General features: G+C 47.9%; 1 protein-coding gene and 1 non-coding gene across 2 annotated transcripts; one reads left to right on the plus strand and one right to left on the minus strand.

The window, feature by feature from the left end:
- Positions 1 to 1020: 1020 nt before the first annotated feature.
- On the minus strand, positions 1021 to 10177 carry TBPL2 (TATA-box binding protein like 2). Its single transcript, XM_051768834.1, has 7 exons — positions 10129 to 10177; positions 6300 to 6711; positions 5496 to 5583; positions 5154 to 5245; positions 4074 to 4241; positions 2989 to 3083; positions 1021 to 1260 (listed from the first exon to the last, which is right to left on the minus strand). The coding sequence occupies exons 1-7, from the start codon at positions 10175 to 10177 to the stop codon at positions 1181 to 1183; spliced, it is 984 nt and encodes a 327-aa protein (XP_051624794.1). The 3' UTR covers positions 1021 to 1180.
- On the plus strand, positions 9983 to 10054 carry TRNAG-UCC (transfer RNA glycine (anticodon UCC)). The gene has a single exon. It is a non-coding gene; the product is annotated as a tRNA-Gly (tRNA).
- Positions 10178 to 23596: the final 13419 nt, after the last annotated feature.

The raw sequence follows: 23596 nt of genomic DNA on the forward strand, positions 1-23596 counted from the left end.
CCCTGTTCTGTATTGAGCCATAGCCCATATTGTGTAATTCCATCAAGGACAGAGGTAGCTTTTGGCCTGGGTTGCACTTAAGTCATCTAACAGCAACCTCTAGTGGTGCTTCCCAACAGATATCACATCTTCAGGAGGAAAAGAGGGGAGGACACAAGAAAAACTGTTCTGACTTGCTTCCAAGGAATCATAGAAGGTTCCAGAACAGCCACAGGATAGTCTTTGCACTGTTCCTACTCAAATCACCACTCTGAGCATGATACCTTCTGAAAATAAAGGCTTGAGTTCATTTGGAGATAAAACAAAGTACAAGAAACGCTGCAAAACTACCAAATTTTATGTAATGCCATTGCCTGAGCTCTGGTTAAATAATACAGATAATTAAGTCTTGAGCATCCAAGACTTTTTGTATTTTCCTCAAATCCAGTTTTAAGATTGCTTGGTGCAGACAAGAACAGCTTCCATCATCTGAGGGGACTTCAGTAATACAAGCGGGTACCATTTAGTTAAAAATCTAATTTGTGTCATGTCAAATTACATGATTTAATTAGTTACCCCTCCACCCACACCCTTTCTAGGTATATTCCAGCAGTGAAGGCCTTGAATGTCTTCTCTGGAAAAGGAAATCCTACCCCACACACACAAGAATTTACCCAACCAGTAGGATCAGAGGGATTCAGGACACATCCTCTAAACACTGAAATAAACTCATGTTGGGTTTTGTAACCTATGTTACAGACAATAATATATTTTGAGCTTAAACATGAAAATACAACATTGCAGGAGCAAGGTTTCAATACACTTAGAGCTGAGAATTTTGATAAAGCCAGTTTGAAGTGCAGTGTGGATTCACCTCTTCAACAGGGGAAGAGAAATGTTCCTATTACAAAATACTTTTAATAGAAGGCATATTAAGATGGCACTTAAAAGTACATTCATTTGGCAAGTCTTTCAGCCTGACAGAAGCTGTCAGAACTCATGTGAATTACAGACAGATACTGGTGAAAGAAAAGAAGATTTCACAAACTAAAGAAAGGCATCAGCACTTACAGCATTCAGAAATCCATCATTTGCTTAATGATCCACAACTGTACAACTGGGTCCAGGAATACCCTTGGCTTGTGTTCCATGCACAGTAATACAAACCTGGGCATTATTCTGAATTGCTTTATGAGCCATGTTATGATGGTTTCTTGAAGCCTTTTAGAATGGGGTAGATGTTCTCAAACGCCTCATAGATTTCAGAACGGTCTTTTGCTCCTAAAAAGACATTTATAAAAAACGAGAAACTCCACCAAGAATTAACAGAATATTGAAAATACCTGAATATGGTAAGATCACAAACCATGAAGAAACCCAGGGGTTTAAAAGCACATTACTATTAGTTTAAGGAAGAATTTCTATCATACTTCTGCCACCTCGAAGAACAATTTCCAGCTTGCTTTGCTTTAAGATTAGTTTTGTTCAATCTGTGGAACCAAAACAGCAATTTTCTGCTCTTGACAGGTGGAAAAACATTGGCTTTGAAGAAAGAAGAAAGCAACTGAGAACCACCAAGGTGTTACCTGCTTACGAGTAACAGCTCTGCCTGTTGAAAAGGTAGGTGGAAAAGTAGAAACAAGAAGTGAAGGGCATTTATGCAATACTGGAAGTTGATCCACAGTTTGAGAACTCTCCTACTCCAGCTCTGAGAAGCATTTTTATTTTTAAGCTATGTTAGGGCATGTATGATTTCAAAGCTTCTTCCATGGTACTGCAAGCAAATCTTTACCACCAAGTCTTGCATTGCTGTAGGCAGGAACATTCCTTGCCACTGACACTACTCTATCAATTACAAGAAAACTGCATTTAAATGAACTAAAAGTTGGATTAAGCCCTGCTCAAATTGAATGTGCAAGCCTTTTCCTCATGTCCTCACTTGGACATGACTAATTCATCTGTGTTACCACAACTTTTACTTTAAAAGTAAAGTTACTATTAAGTTATTTCCTTGATTGGGGGGGAAAAAACCCTCACAGCTCATCAAATTCAATTTTGCAATTGCAGCTGGGCCCAGTGTTCACAGAAAAGGATCTACTTTAGTGCTTCTGGGCCTACTGCACACTCAAGGATGTTTCTTGGTTTTGGGGTTTTTTTTGGGTACACTAATTGGATCAGTGGAATGGAACTGGCCAGTATGATTTTGCTGTACCTAAGAAGGTGGTGGGACACTGGAGGGGGAAGTATTTAAGCTTTATACTGAGAGTGCCCCAGACTTCAGCTGGCTGAGCTCATTCCTGATCTATGACTCTGAGAATCCCTGGCTAAGGCTGGCACTTCTCTGGTCTTCCACATGTCTCAAAGCTTGGGAATATAGATACAGCATTCAGAACTTCTGGGAACAAATCCCATTTACCTTTTAGAAGCATTTCCATGAGCTGCACAAAAAGAATGTGTTAGAAACTCAGGAATTCACCTTTTTTTTTTTTGACCTGGGATGAGGTACAGGTATCTGAGAGCACACTTACTCAGCAAGGCTGCTGCCTCACGAGTGTTTTGCCAAGCAGTCTGGAAAAAAAAAGTTCTTAGATCTCCACCCTTTCCTCTGATAATCCCTACTAAATGCTGTCAGTGAAGTGTTTTAAGAAGTTTGCTTCCTGTCCAAGCCATTTTAAATCGCTCATTGTGAGGTTCCTATTTAAGTGCCTGAGCAGTTGCAGCATGCCAGCGTCCTGTTGGCATTGACATGTGGCATTATGCTTTGAATAAAGTAAAAATACTCAAGTAATACGGAAATCTGAGACTCCACATGAGGCAATAGGAGATTCTAGTGCAACAATACTGATATTATCTGCAGAAAACACAGATAAGCAGCAGTAGGCACTATTAAAAAGTTCAGTAAGAGGCTTTACTGTGGCAAGATACTAACTTTTAGCTAATGTTCAGTTCAAATGCTCTCTCAGAAGACAAAGTAGCACTAGGCTACAGATATTCAGAGAGACCACTTACCAGTCAGTACAACTTTTCCAGACACAAAGATAAGCAGCACTATCCGTGGTTTGACCATCCTATAAATGAGGCCAGGGAATAGTTCAGGTTCATAGCTGTTTCAAAGCAGGCAGGTAAGATTAGTAAAATGCAAACAAACTGTTTCAGTGTTGTATGAATAAAGTGCTCTTTAAGTGTATTAACAATAGAGTAATTAACCCCACAGATTTTAGATAGCTACTCAGAGAAAGGCAGGTCAGGCTTTAGACATCTTGAAGAGAAACCACTTAATTCCAGCTGAAGCTGGTGGGAGATCTTCATGCTTGCTTTTAAAGATTTCTGAGCCATTTCTGATTTTCCATAGCATTGAAATCTTTATTGTAACCTTCAAACAGTCCCCAAATCACAGAATGGCCTGGGTTGGAAGGGACCTTAAAGATCATCTCATGGGCAGGGACACCTTCCACTATCCCAGGTTGCTCCAAGCCCCGTTCAACCTGGCCTTGGACACTTCCAGGGATGGGGCAGCCACAGCTTCTCTGGGCAACCTGTGCCAGGGCCTCCCCACCCTCACAGTAAATCCTTCCCAGGCTGCAAAGAGCCCTTATTAGGAAGCATCTCATGCAACTAAGATGACAGCCAAGCATGAATCTTTAATATATATTTAGCTCCCAAATTACATGCAAACTACTAGATGCAGTGCTAATAAAAGACAATCACAATTGTGATTTTTGTCAGTGCCGAAATCTTCATCCTTTCCTCAGTGATGGCAATAACCAGTTTTGAACAAGCCCACCTTGAAGGCACAGCATGCCCATCACTCAGCTACAGGTTTCCTTCAGGTGGGTGGCTAATGGACATCCAAACAGAACCGAACCAACATCCCAGAAACACGGTGTGGTTTCGTTTCTGTATTCTGCAAACGCAGTTTGGCTTCATGCCTGAAGGTTGGAAGCCTTATCCCTGCAGATTGGCATCTGCTTTGCTGGGAGTTCAGAGGCTCCCTTAGTATTAAAGGCTCACAGTGGAGTGAGGGCATGGACCAGGCTCAAGGAGCTGCAGACACTGCTCCGAGTTGCACAGGGCTGTAACTGATTGCCACGTACCTGCTGAACTGCTGGTGAGTGAGAACCAAGCCTTCCAGCCGGATGGGGAACCTCACATCACAGCTCCCAACCATATTCTGGATCTTGAAGTCCAAGAACTTGGCAGGGAAGCCGAGTTTCTGCACCACCCGTGCGAATTTCCTGGCTGCCAGCCGGGACTGCTCCTCACTGAGGGAAGAGCAGAGGGGGAAAAAAAAATAAACAAAAAAAATAAACAAAAAAAAAAAAATCAACTTTGATTAGTGTTTTCCCCCCTCTGCTCTCAAGATGGAATTCAGTTTAGAGCCACCAGTGTGCTAACCTGTGCTCCAGAAAAAAATACACTACTGCTCAAAATAGCAAGTGCCTATCCCCAAAACTGCTCCAGGGAGCTAAAAGGAGTGAGGCACTTGGACATTCACTTTCCTGTGGTCTGTTTTGATCGTGTTGCATCACCTAGAAGTTCCCCTCTTCAGAGGTTGCTTTCTCAGTTCCTTAAAGCACCTTCTCAGGGCTGATCCAAGAGTTACAGACACCAGTACAATCACCTGCTTGGGGTGGTGGGAGGGTTTGGAGAAGAGGTCTCTGAAGTGTAAGTTAATGCATTATCTCACTGACAGTTTTGGGACACAAAAAACAAGGCAGCTGCTGAACTGGAGGAAAAGAGCTTCAGAGTACAGAAATCAACTTTGCTTTTCTTCAATTCCCATTTTCTGTAGAGGCAGATGTGTTGACTGGTGAACACAGACACCGAAGAGAGACTTGACAGACAGAAGTTATGTCCTAACTCACTTTAAAAGTCAGTGAGAAATGCAAATAACTCCTTAACAATTCCTGGGCATTTTAGCAGCTTTTCTGCTGATGTCTGCTCAGCTCAATCTAAATTCAGGGACAGAAGCACATGGTTCAGGAATTACTAAGCTGCCACCATGGAGAAAGCGAGGCATTTTTCAATACCACTGCTTCACTTTTTCTTGCAATTGTGACAGCCCTTTGCTAGGTACTTCAAATGAGATTTCCTGACATTTTTCCATCAGAATATAGGCACGGCTGCAAGACCCAGACATTTAGAGAGAAGGTTAAAAAAACCCAGAAAAATACCTTTTTGCTCCCGTGCAGACCATTTTTCCAGAACTGAAGATGAGGGCTGTTGTCCGTGGTTCCCTGATTCTCATGATCACAGCAGCAAACCTCTAAAAATTCAAAGGAAAGCCTCACAGGAATTTAGCTGGGAATGTATTTCTAGTCAGTCTTTCAACGACTGATGCTTTTGAAGCCTATTACAACATGCATGTGTTTTGTACAAGTGTTTCTTTAGCACCCTGAAGTTATTTTCCACCCACCTGGGACCAGGGGAGTTGAGACTAAAGTCACAGGACCATTAGAATCCATGAGCACTGAGAAAAGGAAGTGAGGGTAAAGCTTTGAGTCCTCAAGACTTGCCTTTGGGTTATACTCTGCATTTCTGGCATGCAGAGCTATGTTCTTCAGATCCAGTTTACAAGCCAAGTTTACAGTCGACACAATATTCCTGAGGAACAAGAGAGGAACTTTCTTACTCCAAAAGCCAGCAACAGCAGAGCCAAACCCCAACGTGGACTTAATGTGGAGTCACACTCCAATTAATATTTGCTATCCAACTGATTTCCTGCTTCTTTCCGACTCCAGCACTAAGCTACTTTTGGCAAAACTTAAGTAATTCAATATCAAAATCACACTTTGAGATCTAACAAGGTATGAAATTATTAGTCCCTGAATTCTAAGTTTGTGTGTCTTCCAAAAGCTACATCACTGAAGTGTTTCACAGATTTGGACTGAACCGTTACTGACTGTTTAGAGTTACTACAGCACTTAAGGTGGGTAAGGGTATGTTATTTTCTATATAAACTACTCCACAGTTGCCATACCTTAGGCAGGACAGGATCTTTTAACAAGAGGAGTGTTTCTCACACCCAACCCTCTGCACTCAGTTCTGTTTCTTCTCTTGAAAAAGAAGACTGACAACTTTAAACCCCTGGAGTCTGCTGTCATCCTTCACATTCTCCTTGCTGGAAGAAATCCTCCTTTTCAAGTATCTTTATGTTTTTGTCAGTTCATTTGCTCCACCTCTCCCTCCAAGAGGAATAACTGCCCCTGTAGCTTTTTGGTTTGGTTTATTCTCTGAGTGAGAAATCAGAGCAGCACCTTGCAGTTCAAGCAAGCCCACGGATACGATATATGCTACATATATAACACAGAAAAACTTACTGTAGCTGAGGAAGTGTGCCAGAGCCTTCTGATGCAGATGACAGTGGGGTCACAGGAGTCATTGGAGTCAGATGAGGACACATCCCAGATGTTTCAGGAGATGGCTGAGTCACATCTGGATTTGAGAAGCTGCTTTCATCCGTGAAGATACCGCTGTCCTCATTTTTTGGTACTGGCACATCGAGCTCTTTTGGCATTTCATGACCATCTTCAGATAGACTTTGTTCTTTGTTATCTTGGGTGACATCTGGGAGAAAGCTGAGGTCCACAGAGGAGAAGTCTGCATGGAGCTCTTCGGGCTGATTAAATTGAGAACCGAACTCATCTTTGATTGTTTGACTTGGAAGTTCCACATCATAAGGGCTCATGGGAGTGAACAAGTGAGGACTAGTTGAGAAGTCATCCTTGAATTAAGAAAAAGGGTCTTGTATTAAAACATTAACTGGGAAAGCAAATTAAGATTAATCTTCAATAAGTACATTTCAATAATTTTTCCTCCCAATATGTAATTATAGCAAAGAATAGTTTTAAGACTTGAAAGTGCGCATCCTTTGCTTCTCTGTCAGCATATAAAAATCCAGAAAACTTTTATAATGGAGAGATGCATTTTCCCACCACACTTCAAAGGCAGTCTGGAGTACCCCTGTGACACCCCAAGTTGAGAAATGCTACACACCTTCAGCAGTGACTGCAGGTACAATCTGCCTGCTGGCACTTCGCCCTCCACAGCCACTGTCACACCTCAGTCATGCACACAACCAACATAATTGCTCATCGGTTTTTCCAAGGAAGACAGCTGGCATTTTCTGGCTGCCTTTACCTCCCAGTCTGTACATTCTTGCCATTTCCTCTCCCCGCTAGCAGGGGACAGTGTCAGCGTTGGGTTTGTGCAACAGAGGGCAGCAGCTCACAGAACCAGCAGAGTTTATTCCTCAGCTGCTGGAGGTCACCAGGCTGATTTGAAGGGAGACACAGTCAGCACCCCCAACATCCTGCCCTCTGTCAAGCTCACAACACACCTGCAAGCAAGCCCTTGCATAGTAATGTCCTCCTTATTATTAAAATCTATTTTTAAAAAATCATCACATTGATGAGGCAAGAGTTTAGGAAAGGATTTATTCCCTATCCATTAGAGCATAAGCCTCTGCTCAGTGGAAAGCTTCTTCCAAAAAGGTGGTTTCTGCCAACACCCACAGCAGGTGACAGCTCGGGCTGAGGACTCCATACAAGAGGTTTTGCCTTTATTTAGGCATTTTTGGGCTTGAGAGCTAAAAGGACTTCAAAAGTCCAAGCAGAAACCAGAACAGGGAATGGTGCTTAAGACCGAGGCCCTCGAATTGGCAGCAACTGCCTGAACTCCAGCAGGAGCAGGATTTCCAGATCAATGCTTTCCAGCCCTGAGCTAGTGCTGCTCTCTGCTAGTCAGCTCACTTGGCAACACAACCATGCACACAGGGAGATCTCTGCTCCTACTTTGCAGTATATTTGCCTGTAGACACTTGGAAAACTTCCACTAAGTGACAGATCCTCCCAGAGAACCCTCACTAGCTTGAATACAGATGCAATCAGGTCTAGCTCTGAAAGCATTACAAACACCTACATTCAAAACTGCTCCTAAAATTGGCTTGTAGATGCAGAGACCCACTGGAGATCAGGTGGGGCAGAGTGCTGCTGAATAAGCAGATGCTCCTTCACCCTCTGGAACACAGGATCCAAAGCACTGTCAGAGAATTAAGGTCAGATACAAATGTATTGACAGTTACAAATAAGAATATATTAAGGAATAACAGAAAATGCATCTATTTTAAAGAGATAACGTTCAAGTTTGCAATAGGGGAAGGAAGGCACTGTCTCTGCAACAATTCCAGTGGACTAAAGTTTGGGAGCTTACAGGGAAAATTTTGTACAAACCATGACACAGAGAAGATGGTACAAAAAGACCTCATCACTGTGAGCCTGTGAGACTACTCACATCATACTAAAGGGGCATCAAAGAACGAATGTAACAATCAAAAAAAATTCTCCAGTTTGTTGCATAGCTTAAAGAAAGAAGCTGAGGGAGAAGCTGAGTGGTATATGAGTGTGGAAGTATTAAACAGCTGTAAAACAAGTTTAAAAGAAGCAAGAGAAAGCAAAGTGCATAGGGTAGGTAGAAGCAGAAAGGTTTTTATCAGGTCTCCACTTAAGTGGTGTAAGGAAAAGCCCTTATAGGGTTAAGTGCTGGGGAATATTGCCTTCTTGTCAGGCAGATGCTCAGAGGCTGTGAAAGGGGGCACAAGACCATGTTTGCTTTGGGCTGGCTGCCAAGGGTTATTGCTATAGACTCCGGGTTAATTAACTCCACTGAAGGCCCCACCAACTGCGTAGCTTTGGACATCTCCCAGCAGCTCTGGGAAGGAGGTTTCACACACAGATCCTATCTGAGATCACTCACTTTGGGGCAGCTCGAGGGGAAACAGCCATTTTCACTCCCACCACAGAAATCCCTGCAACTCGGTACACGTAAATCAAACCCCGCTGCTTTAAGCAGCAGACTTGGATTCCCCCCCCCCTCCCTGCAGTGATATCACACATCTGCTGTTATCAAGTATCCCAGCAAGTCTGAAATGTAAAAATCCCAGCAGCATTTGTAAAACCCTGATTATACCTCACCACATTATATACATTACATTATTGTATAAGGCCCCACTCAGAAGGCTTTACCAACTTCCACGAGGGGGTCTCTGGATTTAAACAGCCTATTTGCTGAGCTGAAAAGTAGTTTACAAGCAGGATGCACGTAAAGAAGTTGCATTCCCTGAACAAAGACGACGCTCAGCTGTGGAGTCCAGCTTTTTCTAGTCCCTCACCCCAAGGAGCAAGTCAGTAAGGGAGCTCTACCTGTTTTATTCATCAGTGCTTGGCAACCACTTGAGATCAGCAGGACCATTTCAAATACCAAAAGAATAAGTTTTTGCAGACATTTATGAACCAGCATGATGAGATCTGAGCCTCCTGCCCTCTCCTCAGGGGCCACACGCCCCAGAACGTGAACGGGTCCTTGCAAGCAGCATCATCCTTCTTAGAATCATAGAATCAGCTGGGTTGGAAGGGACCTTCGATATCATCAAGTCCAACCCTTGATCCACTACTGCTGCAGTTACTAGACCATGGCACTAAGTACCACATCCAGTCTCTTTTTAAAAATCTCCAGGGACAGAGAATCCACTACCTCCCTGGGCAGCCCATTCCAATGTCTGACCACCCTCTCTGTAAAGAAATTCTTTCTAATATCCAATCTAAACCTCCCCTGGCACAACTTGAGACCCAGCCCTCTTGTCTTGCTGATGGTTGCCTGGGAAAAAAGACCAACCCCCACCTGGCTACAACCTCCTTTCAGGGAGTTGTAGAGAGTGAGGAGGTCTCCCCTGAGCCTGCTCTTCTGCAGGCTGAACAGCCCCAGCTCCCTCAGCCTCTCCTCACAGGACTTGTGCTTGAGTCCCTTCACCAGCCTAGTTGCCCTTCTCTGGACCTGCTCCTTCTTGCAGCAGGTAAGAGCGACTTTCCCTGGGGAGAAGCCCTCCACGCTCCTGAGAGTCTGAGCCAGCTCGGGGCAGGAGGGACGGTGAGATCTCCCGGTTTACATTGGTTGGAATGCGGAGATGACGCAGTTGATGCTCGGGCCGAGCACAGAGCCCAGCGCGGCGTTGGTGGTATAGTGGTGAGCATAGCTGCCTTCCAAGCAGTTGACCCGGGTTCGATTCCCGGCCAACGCAGTTGTTTTTATTTTTTTTTTTCCGAGATTGTTTTGTGGTTTGGGTTTTCCTCCTTTCTTTTCCCTCCCTTACCTGCCCGCTGCAGCTCTCCAGGTACCGCTCCAGCGCCGACGGGTCATCCATAGGCTCAACCTCCCACCCAAACCCCCCCACCTCATTCCGGTCCCGGTTTTAACCCCCAGGGGCGGCACCGGGGGCGGGTGCGGCTCGTCAGGGAATTTAACACAGCTGGGAGCTCAACCCCCATCAGACAGCCCTGGAGCGGCTCCTCGGGGAGCACAGCCCCTCACAGCTGGGGGTTCAACCCCGTCCAACAGCCCTGGAGGTTCCCCCTGCCCTTGGCAGGGCTGTCCCAGCGCGTTCTCCCCATCCTGCCGGACTGGAGGAATCGGGGTGCTCTCGTGTGCTTTACAGGAGCCTAAAAGCTCCCGAGCTCCCCTGAGCCTGCTCCCCTCCGCAGGGCTGAAGGGAAACGGGGAGTTGGAGCTGTGATTCAGACCTTGCAAAGATAACGCTTTTTAGCAAGCAGGCGTGATGTGCCCTTAATTTCTCCCACCTGCCTCATCAACTGGAATGAGGCCCATCTGGTCCTTGGAGCCCCGGGCCAAAAGTATAAACTTCAAACTTAAGGCATTGTGCTGAGATGGTTTGTTCTCAGCTGGGCTAACGCTGCTTAGGGGGAGGAAGTGTTTGGTCCTTACATTCGCTGTCCTTCCCCTCGCAGACATTTTCCCCTCTGGAGTCTGTTTCTGCCCTTTTTACGGGATGATTTAAGGCCATTCCTTTTTCCAGCGTGTGGGGATTCCAGGTGTGAGGCAGCACGTTCCCAGCAGGGAGTTCATGTTGTGCCTGGCTGACTGATGCTGTGGGAGTCTCATGCTGCCAATGCAGCTTGGCTTGGGCGCTGCTTGACTCCGCGCCAGCAACTGCTGTCTGACTTGTTCCTTTTCTCCTGTCCTGTCTCTGAGTGCTGGAGGATGGATGGATGGATGGATTCCTGTGAAGGTGCAGCTGGGAACACATCCCTGTCCCTGTCTGGGCTGAGGGATGTGCTGACTGTCACGATCAGTGCACCTGTTGCTCTGCTAGAAGGACTTTGCTTTGCGCTGTGAGATTTGCTTGCAAACAGCAATCTGAGCTGAGGAAACCCTTTGGGAGGAGATGTCAAAGCCCAGGCATGCAGCAGGTTTTTGGGAGGTATGGCCAGGCTCTTCTTGCTGCAGCAGAGGTGCAAATGCTTAGATTAGTACCCTTTAGCCATGAGGCAGAGTGTACGTGGCTGATGAGCATCCTTCCCTCCTCAGCACAGCCTGCTGGGCTGGTCTGTGGTATTTCTGGGACTTACCTTCCAACTTACAGGAGCCAAACCCTCCTGGCCTCAGAAAAATCCAGCCTCGAGCAGGTTGATTTACATCACACAGCCCATCCCAGAGCACCCAGGAGGGCAAGTTGAGCAGCAAAGCAAGGAGAGGACTCTCAGAGAGGTTGTAGCTTGAATTACAGAGGCTGATGGAGCCAGCTCAGACCAGTTCAGGATGGTTAAAACTAAAATGTCCCATTTAGGGTTGGTGGCCAGACAGCTCCGTGGCCTTGGCTGCTTTTGCAGGCACAACAGGATGGGGTACTGAGGGCTGTGGTGGGGGGCTCTGCTCCCACCAGCAGTGACCAGCCCAGCCCTCACAGCTGCTTCGTGACAGTGAGGGCCTGCATTGCCCACAGGAATCACTGAACTGATTGTGATGAATTTGTTCTGTCCTCTGGTGTTCCCCCAGCACGGGACACCATTGCTGTGCTTCAGTGGGGAAGCTGGAAAACTGTGGTGCTCGTGGTGCTTCCCTGGTGTGGCCCTGTCTGTAGCATTGCAGCTGAAGTGCTGTGAGCTTCCTCAACAAATGAATCCTTCACTGCACTGCAGAACCCCCTGGAGATGAGATATGTTCATCTCGAAGCCCCTGAGGAACTGATTTGTCTGCACTTTGAGAACCTGAGATGGAGAGGTCAAATCATGGTGTGTGAGTGAGGCTACGTCATAAAACTCTTAATAATGGTGTTCCTTCTTGCCTTGAATATGGACATCCTGCAAATGCAGAGGCACCAGGGAGTGATGAGATTCTGGGTGAGTTTGGTGCCTCTTGGGTTAAATGGGTGTAAGGTTGTTTACCCATCTGGAGGCGGGGAAGAAGGGAAGATGTTTAGAAAGCTGAGAGATCATCTGAGGAGTGAAGAGTCACCACTGTGTGGGCGATTCGAGCTCTCAGGCTTGCTTTGATGTAGGGGAGGGGTCTTCTGGATGCTACCCAAGGAAGGGGAGGTATGGCTGTGCCTCAGGAGGGCTCTGTGCCCACGGCCTCCTCCTCCTCCAGGCTGGACATCTCCTTGTGGTGCCCAGCTCATGGAGGCTCAGCGAGTGGGGTGTCCAGTGGTGGGGAGCCCCAGGGAGTGGGAGGGCTCGAGAGCAGGAGGCACTGAGTCCCTGGGCTTCCCCCTCCTTCAGTCTCCCAATTCTGGGTCTCCCCTTCTTAGTCATCAGAAGTATTGTTACCTCTCTGCTGCAAGTGTTCTTCCTCCTTCAGCAGGAAGGACTGACCCCTGTCATGGGTTGGACAGACGTTAATTTAAAATGTGTCACTTGGAACTCGTGCGACCTATCTGCTTGATTTCTGATCACCCAGATCAAGTAACATTATAAAAGGCAACTATTTTTCCCATTCAAACTTAAAAAAAAAAAAAAGATTATTTCTGTCTCAAACTGCCTGAGCTTCTCCCCTCCTTCCTTTTTCCCCCACTTTTTTCCTCAATTTTTCCCTCCCCTCTTTTTCCCCCTTCCTCCTTTTTTTCCCTCTTCCCCTCCTTTTTTTTCTCCTGCCTTTCCCCCCCTTTCCCCTCCTCTTTTTCCCTCTCCCCTTCTTTCCCTCTGTCTTTTTCCCCCCCCCTTTTTAATTCCCTTTGGAAAGCAGCAGCCATGCAGATCCCGGCTGGAGTGACTCACGCCAGGACTGCTCGGGGCAGGGCAGGAGCCGCTGGAGGCAGCCCTTCCCCTTCCCCACGTCCCCAGGAGCCAGTGACGGGGGTGATGAATCACTGCGGTGCAGAGTTACTGTAACGATGAATTGTCATGAGTCTTAATTAGCAAATTGCTTAATTTTACTTAGAAAGTTGATGATTAGTGCGACAATAAGTGCTTTGTGTATTCTTTGTAAGAGTCATTCAGCATCGTTCTTCCTTGGATAACTAATTGGAGAAGACTATTCCACAGGGCTCCTCCAGCACGCCTGTATCAGTCCCTTAAACATTTCTGGAGCAGACACTGCTGCATCACCTGGATGCTGTAATTATGGGATGGGACTGATCACAGGAGACTTCCAAAAACCTGGAAGGGACAAGGAGCAAGCCAGTAAGGGAGCTCTACCTGTTTTATTCATCAGTGCTCTGCACAGCTGCCTTCTATTCCAGCACGCCCTGAATGCCTCGCTGCTTGCTTTGAAGTTGGCTAATCTTGGTTTGGCTTTATCTTATCTTTTTTAGGAGCCAGTTTGAGAATTAAAAGCTCGTGACTGACAATGTTCTGCTTTCTGCTCTCCTGAGCTTTATGCTAAACCTTTATAGCTGTAATTGTCTCAGAAGAGTGTAATTGCCTCAGGTGTAGCTTGGATCTCCTGGTGCCCTTGCTGCCTGCAGTGTTTAAAGCTCTGCCTTTGGCACAGGTAGAAGAGCAGCTGAGAGCAGAATCGTGTTCCAGGGGAAAAAATCAATATAATATGCACAAGATGCCTCCAAATTCAGCACTTTCTAATTACTCCAGGATCCTGAACTTCTCCATCAACAGCAGAATCCAAGTCTTGTTGTGAAGGTTGTTCCTTCTGTGTGGTTTAGCCCTGTTTTGGTCCCTGTGCCTTGATTACCATCTTACCAGGGGTGTAAATAGATTGAGGTGCTGAGGAGAACCCCAAAGGGGGTCAGGAAGAGGAGCAGGTGAGCTGCAGCAAGGTCAGGGGGAGCAAAGGACATGCATGGAGCTGGAAAGGCTCTCGAGAAGTGTCTGCAGCCCAAAAGGCAACTCAAAGGTGGATGCTGGAGTCTGTGGGTCTGACAAGTGTGACCATCACTTTCTCCTACTTATCTGTCCCATAATGCTCCATTCTAGACATGATGAATGCTTCTCAGTGTCAGCAAATACTGGATTTATTGCCAGGGAAGGAAAGAAGCCACTATGACTACTCACTGAGTAATAGTGAGTAATTTGACTTTTAATTGTGAATTAGTGTCATCGTTAGATTATGCTGGTGTAAACATGAGCAGAATCAGGTCCATTAGTTTTGATATTTGGTTCTAACTTGCCCTGTGTAAAGCAGGAGTAACCCTCTTGCAGAAGTGAGGAAGTTGAGCCAGAATCTAGTTTAATTTTCCAGGTTTCTTGGGCGGTGGGAATGGCTGTAACTTCCCACTTACCCCGTAGTGTCTCTCCCTGTACTGGATGATGCAGCCCAGGTCACACAGTGGTAAGGGTGCCTCTTCTTTGCCCTGGTTAAACTGGGGCTCTCTTATTCCCTGAAAAGGGCAGTAATGGGGGGGATTTGGTACTTTTTGCAGGCATTAGTGGACTCTGAGCACTTGTCTGCCAATGCATGTGCCTGCCATGCTCCCTGGCAGAGACCAGTGTGCTCTGGCTTCTGGATCAGGGAAGAAAGTCCCTTCTGTCACATGGGAAAGGGGTAAACTGGCTAGAAAAGAGCCATTTTTTCTGGCTTCTACAGCTCTATTATGTGCAATGGAGACACTAACTGCCCCTGTGTCAGAGAATTCCTGAGAACCAGACCCAGAGAGGATTGCCAAATCCTCCACTGAATGCCAGAGGAAGCACTGTAAGTAAAAGTCATCTGTCTCAACTGAAAGGCTGAATGGTGACTCAAAATCTCTACAGTTAACTTCATTTAATTTTCCTATCTGTGCAAAGCAACAAACTGATTAAAGGCAGGCATTCTGTATGTTGTTTGCATAGCAATCCACTTGTCCTGGCCCAGCCTCGTACTGCAGTGTGGAGGAGAGCCCAGCAGTCTGTTTTTATTTTTCATTCTGTGTTGCATTTAAAATGTGGCCAGAAAAGGGGGGAGCGGAGTGGGGTGGGTGTTTAAACATTGGCTGCCCACCTTAATTGCAACCGAGCAATGAATGGCTGCAGGCTTTCTTGGACAGTTCCTCTGTGAATGTCACACACAAATCCATCTGACACCTGGGGTCAGAAGTATCCTTCCGTGCTTTTTGTTAAGTCATCTCGCCCGTTTCTGTGCCAAACGGTCTGGCTAAATTGAATTGCATTTAAATGAGGTGAGTGTGCCATGGATCATCTGACTGCTGCTGCTCCCCTCCGAGTTTTGTGACAAATCACTCTAAATGCAAACACTGTGTCTCATACCCTGAACTTACTGCTGCAATTAAAGGCTGATCCTTTAAGCTTTATCTGGAAAAACAATATAGTAATAGCACTCCTGCGTGTTTGCACAGAAAAGGAGAGGTGTGCATACAGCAGGTGCTAGCAGAGCTCTGTTAATTCAGTTTGCAGTCACTTTGAAGATGTGAGCAGTGACATTGGCATGTCCAGGACCTTCAGTGCAAGCTCTCCAGGAATTACAGCACTTACTGTGATGCCTTCACTGCTGTGTCAGCTGAGCTGTGCCACCACTCCAGTTTCTATTAGCTTATGGTACAGGAGAGGGCAACGAAATGCAAATGCAATGAGTCAAGGAAGGTTTCTGAGCGGTGCCTGAATTCCCCCTAAAACTGAGTTTTGTCTGAGTGATCAGCAAGATGCAATGACTGACACTGGAATGAGTCCCCAGGGCTCACAGCTCGGCGATTAGTCAGTTCTCATTACCTCTTCCTCCAATTAACGTCAGCAAATCCGTGCTCCTGAGTCAACGAGGACCTCAGGAGGAACTAGACTTCCCCAAAAGGCTGCCAGATGTCAGCAGCAGCTCCAATCCCCTCGCCTTGATGGTTCTGTGCTTTTAACACACATAATTAACTGTTAACACTGCCCTGTTTCTGTCACTCCAGCCCTTCACCCGTGGTCTGTCAATAACCACTGTGAGCTTGGCTGTGACTGAGGAGTCTGTGCCCAGCTCCGCTGTCATGTGCTCCTGCACTTCATCTCATTTCCATGCTCATCCCAGCCAAGCAGGAATCCAGCCTGAGATCCCTTTTGGTAAAGCCTCATCCCTCCATTTGGATCTTCCTCCCTGCTGTCTTTGCCATTTCTCTTGAACAGGTTATGGCATCAGGCTGTGACATCTTTTACCGTAGCTTTTATGGTCAGTCTGTACAAGTGGAATATGAGTTAATTTTCCCCTTACAATCCAAGATACTACATGGAATATTTTTACATATTTTTGGTGTCTGCAGGCTGTGGAAGAAGCTCACTTGTCACAGTGTCCTTCATTATGAAGGTGTCATTTTTTTTTCCATCGGTTCACTTCTCCGCAGCTTGTCAGGAATAATTAAGTGCTGTGGTTGCTTTGACCTCCCTTCAACAGACATTTACACAACTCATAAATACAAGAGTAGCTCCCCTGAGCTCTTTTTCCACCCAGGTAGAGTTGCTCAGCTTTGCTCAGCAATGCTTTGAGGAAAATGAGGAGCCTAGATGGGCATGTGTTTGGGAGGATCCTGAGTTCATTGTTTCCTAAAACCCATGTTGCTCAGATCAATTAAGTTTTGCTTATTAACATTAAGAATACATTTATCCCCAGGTATTTTTACAGTCCCCTTTGCTCCCAAATTGGCACGGGCAGTGCTGATGTCCAAAATAAATGAAGTGTGTGAAGACAGACAGTTTAAAGGTGTTGAGGAATGTGGCTGTTTCAGACCTCTCACATCTCACTCAACTTTCACCTAATTTGTTAACAGGTATGTTTTTCCCTGGGGGACAATAATGCTTTTCTCTGTAAGATTTTATAGAGGACCCTCTAAACCTCCTTTTGTCCCTTTGGGTAAAATCAGTCGAATTGGCTTCTTTTCTGGTGCCTCTCTATTTTCCCTAGAGAATCCAAGTTGGTTCTTAACCCTTTCTGTCCTCCAGGCCTTACAAACTGTAGGATAGAAACACTTAAATGTCTCACAAGTCTAGACACAACGTGGGCAGCTGCAGGTTCACTGGGGAGAGGCTTCTCACTGTCTAAAAAATTAGATGTATAGGTGAAGAGAAGAATATTTGCTCATTTTAAGTATGAGCTAAAAGAGAAACTCGCAGAGGGATGCACGGTGAGTTTGCAACCGGGAATTGTTGGGTCTCCTGGGGCAGCAGTGATGTTGTCAAGATGTCTCCTCAGACCCAAGGGTTTGCAAACATTTCCAAGCCTCCAGCCACCCTTGGGACACCGGTGAGTGTCACCACCAGTGATGGCAAACTGGGGAGCAGAGAGCAAGGCTCCCCTCCGGTGTGACACTCATTACACCAGGCAGGCGGCCGCATCCCTCGCGTAGCGGCAGACAAAATACTTTAATATTCACTTACTCTGCGGTGGCAAGAACAGCTGGGATGGTTCCTGTGCTCTTTGATTTATCCAGACAGGCTACGAGCGTGTTTGCTGCACATTTCCTTAGAAGTTTGTCACAGCCTGACACGCACAGTTCCCGCGGTGCCTCGCAGAGCTCAGTCAGTGTCCTTCCCTGGCTGGGGGAGGAAAACAGGCTGAGCCAGCCTTGGGATACCTCATCCTCAGACTGAAAGAGCCCTTGGAGCAGGAGGTCTGTCTGACTTTCCATTTCTCTTTCCCCCCCCTCATCTCTCACTCCATCTTGTTTGTATTTGCTGCCCATCCTGCTACGTTTCAGGTGAATGACAGGTCTGTGCTTACAAGGGATGTTGCGTTGGTGTTGAAAACCGTTTTCCTTTGCAAAGGAAAATATCTTCATTCCATAGGTATTGATGCAGAAGAGTATTAATTCAAAACCTGCCCTAGATTAATGTAGAACAGCACAAATAACAACCAGGTACTGTGAATGATGAATGGGAGAAAGGATTTTAACTGTCACCGTGCTACCACACAGGGAGTATTTTACAGGAGGCACCGTGTTTTCTGTGTCATTTCTGCATTGGCTTTACTTAACAATAACCATCCGATCTTAAAAAATCATCTTCTGCTAAGGGTACTACCAAGAAGGAAGGAGAATATTTGGAACTTGCTTTAAAACAGTTGTTCTCATGGGAACTCAAAGCATGGTTATTATTGTGCTACTTGGAAAGCTGCTTTTCTGTCCAGCTTCCCTGTGATCCCTTTAGCTCCATCTGATACCAAAGGCTTGAGATCTCCAGATTAGGAATTAAATTCCACCTCTGTGGCCCAGACCTGATGATCTGCTGGAGTCACAGCAAATGGGTTTTCCTTTACAGTGAGTGCTTCCAGCTGAAGCTGTTGCTTTTTGTTCAAAATTGACCTTTTTTGGGAGAAAAGATAATTAAAGCCACGCGATACAGGTGTAGGAATAATAAGTGGCTTGAAAATGAGCAGGGAGTATTCAAATGGCAAGCCCTGATCTTGCATGGATTTAAGTGCTTGTTTTATTCTGCTGGCATGTGTAAGTACACAGGACAGTTGGGAGGGCTCTGTCTTGGGCTGATGGGGGATGTAGGGTGGCCATGGCACGGCCAGAGGCTGTAAAGTTGGGACAGCTGGGTGGGATGCAACACTTAGAGCATCAGACAACAGTTGCTGGTGAAAATCCAGAAATGGAAAGTGAATGTAATTTATAAATAAGCACTTTTTTTTCAGTGAGCTTCTAACAATTTGCTTAATTAGCTGGATTCCCAGCAGCACAAAATGTGACCATGATCATCTCAACTTAATTAAAGTATATCTATGTTGTGATAGCATGTGGATTATGTGGAGGCTTGCAGCAGCCTGATGGATTTTCATCCTGCTCACATACAATGTCATGGTTTAGACTGTTGTTTTTTATGATGAGCTTTTATTCTCCTTGCAAGAGTTTCCAGTGTCATTTCTGCTGACAGATGCTGCTTAGGACAGATTTATTTTTATTCCCTTACAGTTTGAGTTGGATCAAACATCTTTTTCCACGTAGCTCAAGTTTCCACAGCGGAGTTACTCCTCGTTTATTACTCCAAAAAAGAAAATTGTAGTTGTTTCTTGTGACTTTCTTTAGCAGCAGTTGAAATGTTTTTTTGGCATGTGTGCATATAATCTATTAATTTCCACTTCCTGTCAGTTGTAGGAATTGGTGCTTATAAATAGTATAAAAAATTTTAATGCAGATAAAAAGAGATAGAAAATCCAGCATTTGGTTTGTTGGGGTTTTTTTTGAGAAAAATCCAGCATTTGGCCTTTTTTTTTTTCTTTCCTGGCTGCAATCAGTGAGGTGTTGAAACTTGTAGGGTGTTTGTTTCTGGCATTGATAAGGATCTCTCACATTCTTATATAAAATGCTAAATTAACAGTAATCAACCCCCACGAATTACAGCCCCACTCAGGCATAGCTTGCCTTTCTCTCCAGCCTCCTTTGAATCTGCAGATCTGAAGGCTTTTTCCCTGTGATCTGAGAAAGCAAAATTCCTGACAGAACTAATGGGGCTCCTGCAGCATTTTAAAACCTTTTCTTTTTCCCCACGAGTGGCTGCCTAATGTGACTGGGATTCCAGTGGCTGTTTGCATTATTCCCTCCCTGCAGTCGGGATATTCAGCACCATTAGCCTGCCTGGCTGGTTGGCACGGCTGTGGCTCTCTGGTGAGGCTTTCCAGCAGGTTTCTCAGTCCACATAATTGAGATAGTTTGTTGCCTTAAGTAAGTATTGGGTAATGGTACCTGATGTGGGATTTAAAAGCATTTTCAGGTCCTTGTATTGTGCTTTGTGTTTGTGATGTTGTGGCAAATGTGTAAGATGCGAAGGACCAGAGATTTCTGAGCTGGTGGGAAGTGGTGTGTTCTCAGCTGAAACCCCTCAGAGCCAACAGTGACCATCCAGCAGGGAAATCGATTCCAACTTCTGGAAGAGGGAAGTGAAGAAAGTTCTGCTGCGTCGTAGAATATCCTGAGTTGGAAGGCACCCACGAGGATCATCGAGTCCAACTCCTGGCCCTGTACAGACACCCCAACAATCCCACCCTGTCCCTCAGAGCTTTGTCCAAACATTCCTCAAGCTCTGTAGCCTTGGGGCCGTGACCACTGCCCTGGGGAGCCTGTTCAGTGCCCAACCACCCTCTGGGGGAAGAACATTTTCCCAATATCCAGCCTAAACCTCCTCTGACACAGCATCCTGTCATTTCCTTGGGTCCTGTCACTGGTCACCAGGAGAAGGGATCAGATCCTGCCCCTTCTGTAGCTGTAGCAGCTGGATTTACACCCTCTGCTCTCCCATTGCAGCTCAGCTCCTGGCAGGAGGGGCAGCCCTGTCCCTCCTATGCCCTTCCCTGGCTCTTGGCTCCAGTTTTTCTCTCTCTGTTGGCAGGACCCTCATGTGCTCTCTCTGGGGCAGCAAATCTGTTCCCACTCCTGGGAAGCAGTGATTTGGTTCTGACGCCATCTGGAAAACTGCTGTGGACAAAAGCAATTAAACATCAGCAAAATCTGCTTCTGCCAAGTCCTGTCACAACCACTACCAAAATGGTCAATATAAGCAAGATTTGGCCTTAAATTTGCCCCTGGGAAGCGCAGGGCGGGGATGCTGCCTTTGCCTGGCTCACGTGCCGCCCTCAGCAGCGCTCCTGCAAGAGTGGACTGTCCAGCCAGGATGTGCTGAGCCAGGGAAGCTCCGGGGTGAACCAGCAAAACGCTGCCTCGCCAGCTGATGGCCAGTCACGCATTCCAAGTGCCTGTCTCCACATTCCCGTGGCCACCCCGCCAGCCAGGCCTCGCCTCCGGGCCCGCTTCACCTCCCTTGCAAAGGCACAGCTTCCGCCAGCATCCGCCTCGCGCCGCTGCCTTTGTTTGCTCTGGAGAGTTTGGAAAAGCGGAGGTGGCCTGCAGCTGAGTGACACACGTGGCTGGAGAAGAGGGGAATGGTGAGCTCTTCCCGCAGCTCCATGCAAATCCTCGTTGGATACGGAATGCTGCGGAGCAGAGCTTTGATTTCTCAGAGATGCGCTGGGACCAATAAACGAATGGTTTGCTCCGAGCGACAGGGCCTGGAAGTCAAACCAGGCTCTTCATTGCCAGAGGTCTGAAGAAATGACAGGAGGGTGTGTGCAAAGCCCTGGGGTGATGTCAGCCTTCCTGCTGTGCTGGGATAACTCCCTTTTGCCAGCTGCAACCAGCCACTGTGGATACCACAGCCGGGCTTGGGATGCTGGTTCTGACCAGCATCAGCAGTGACCCGCAGCCACCGCTGCCTCAGCCATCCTTGTCCCCACTCCTGCTGCCAAAAATGGTGAATTTTCTCGTGTGCAGCAGTTTGTTTTTTCCCATGAATGTTTGGGACCCTGGGAAGCTGAGGGTTAATGTCAGTGGCCCAGTGATGGAGCTGGACTGGTGCCCTCGGTGGCTTCTTGTGCTGTTTTGTTGTCCACAAGTAACTGTGTGACAGAGCATCAGTTTCCATCCCCGTGGATACCCACAGATCCGTGGTCAGCCACTGGGCTCAGGCAGGAGAAAGCAATCTGCCCTGTGAGCACTTTGGGAAGGAACCACGTCAGAGGGAAGAAGAAGTCGGAGCTTTAAGAAGTCAGAGCTGAAAAACTCTGGTTAATCTCCCCCCCTGCAGACTCCACAGGCTGGTGGGACGTCACTGAATGTGCCCCTGGTCCGTCTGTGCTGTGGGCAGGGCTGCTCCATGCTGCAGATCCAAACAGTTTTAAGGCATTTAAAGGAAACTGAGGGACAATCCCTGTTTCTGGTCACGAGGAGGTGTCCTGGTGTCCTTCACGTCCTGGGGGAGAACTTGGGGTATGTTGTGCCTGCTTGCCTTGGGCCCGTGGGGTCCTCACGCCTGCCCACCCTGCCAGCTCTGGGAAAGGGCGTGGAAAGGGATGTGGTGGAAACTGGCTGGGACTGGGGGGATAATTAGGGAGGGTGGGGTCTGGATGGGTGATCGTGTGCGTGGTGGGTCTGGGCAGTGGGATCCCTGCATGGGGATCCCCACACATGGGTGGGGAGATCCCTGGGGATACCTTTGTGCAGGAGGTGATTCCCATGCTTGGGTGGGGTTTGGCTGGATGTAGCCATAGGTGTGGGAAACCTGGGTGGAAGGATTCCTGCGTGTGGGAGGTCTGGGTAGGTGATCCCTGTCCGTGGGTGGGGAGATACGTAGGGATTCCCGTGTGGGGGAGGTCAGGATGGGTGATCTCTGTCCATGGGTGGGGATCTCTGTCCATGAGTGGGGGTCTTGGTGGGGATCCCTGTGGGGAGGAGGTCAGGGTGGGTGATCCCTGTCTGTGTCTGGGGGCTGGGTGGGGAGATGCCTGGGGATCCCTGCAAGGAGGATGTCTGGGTGGGTGAATCTCTGGAATAGGTGAGGGATCCCCCTGAGGGGAGCTCTGGGAGAGGGGGTGGTGGAATCCCTGTGTGGGGTAGGTCTGGGTGGGTGATCCCTGTCCATGAGTAGGAGTCTGGATGAGGGGATCCCTGCCTGGTGGAGGTCAGGGTGGGATCTGGGTGAGGAAGTCCCTGGGGATCCCCATGTAGGGGAGGTCTGGGTGGGTGATCCCTGTCCATGGGTGCAGGTCAGGGTGGCTGATCCCTGTCTGTGTGTGGGGATCTGGGTGGGGAGATGCCTGGGGATTTCCACATGGGAGTTGTCTGGGTGGGTGAACCTCAGGAATAGGTGAAGGATCCCTGCGTGGGGAGCTCTGGGGGAATGGAATCCCTGCATGGGGGACGTCTGGGTGGGTGATCCCTGTTGATGGGTGAAGAGATTCCTGGGTATCCCTGTGTATGAGATGTCTGGATGGGTGATCCCTGTCCATGGGTGAGGTCTGGGTGAGAAAATCCCTGGGGATCCCCGTGTGGGGGAGGTCTGTGTGGGTGATCCCTGTTCATCTGTGGGGTCTGTATGGGGAGATGCCTGGGAATCCCTGCGTGTGGGAGGTCAGGATGGGTGATCTGGGGGGGATATCTGGGTGGGTACACCTCAGGAATAGGTGAGGGATCCCCACATGGGGAGCTCTGGGGGTGTGTGTGTGGGATCCCCGCCTGGGGTAGGTCTGTGTGGGTGATCCTTGCCCATGGGTGGGGGGCTGGATGGGGAGATCAGGGTGGGTGTTCCCTATCAGCGCCTGGGGAGATCCCTGGGGATCCCCGCAGGGGGGATGTCTGGGTGGGGGTGAACCTCAGGAACACGCGAGGGACCCCCGCACGGGAAGCTCTGCCAGCGGGACCCCCACGCGGGGCCCTCCGTGGGTCCCTCCCGCGGCGCACGGGCCGGCTCCGGGCGATGCCCCCCCACACGCGCGGACACCCCCTCGGCCCCCCTGCTCGGCTGTGCCGCGCCGGAGGCCCCCGCCCTGCCCCGGCGGTGCCCCCGCGGGGGTTCCCCGGGCGGTGCCGGTGCCTTTAACGCGCGGGGGGGCGGCCGCGGGCGCGGCGGACGTGCGGGGC

The sequence above is a fragment of the Manacus candei genome, unplaced genomic scaffold (assembly GCF_025592945.1).
Source record: "Manacus candei isolate 608988 ecotype Guabito, Panama unplaced genomic scaffold, ASM2559294v1 h1tg000097l, whole genome shotgun sequence".
Classification (NCBI taxonomy): Eukaryota; Metazoa; Chordata; class Aves; order Passeriformes; family Pipridae; genus Manacus; species Manacus candei.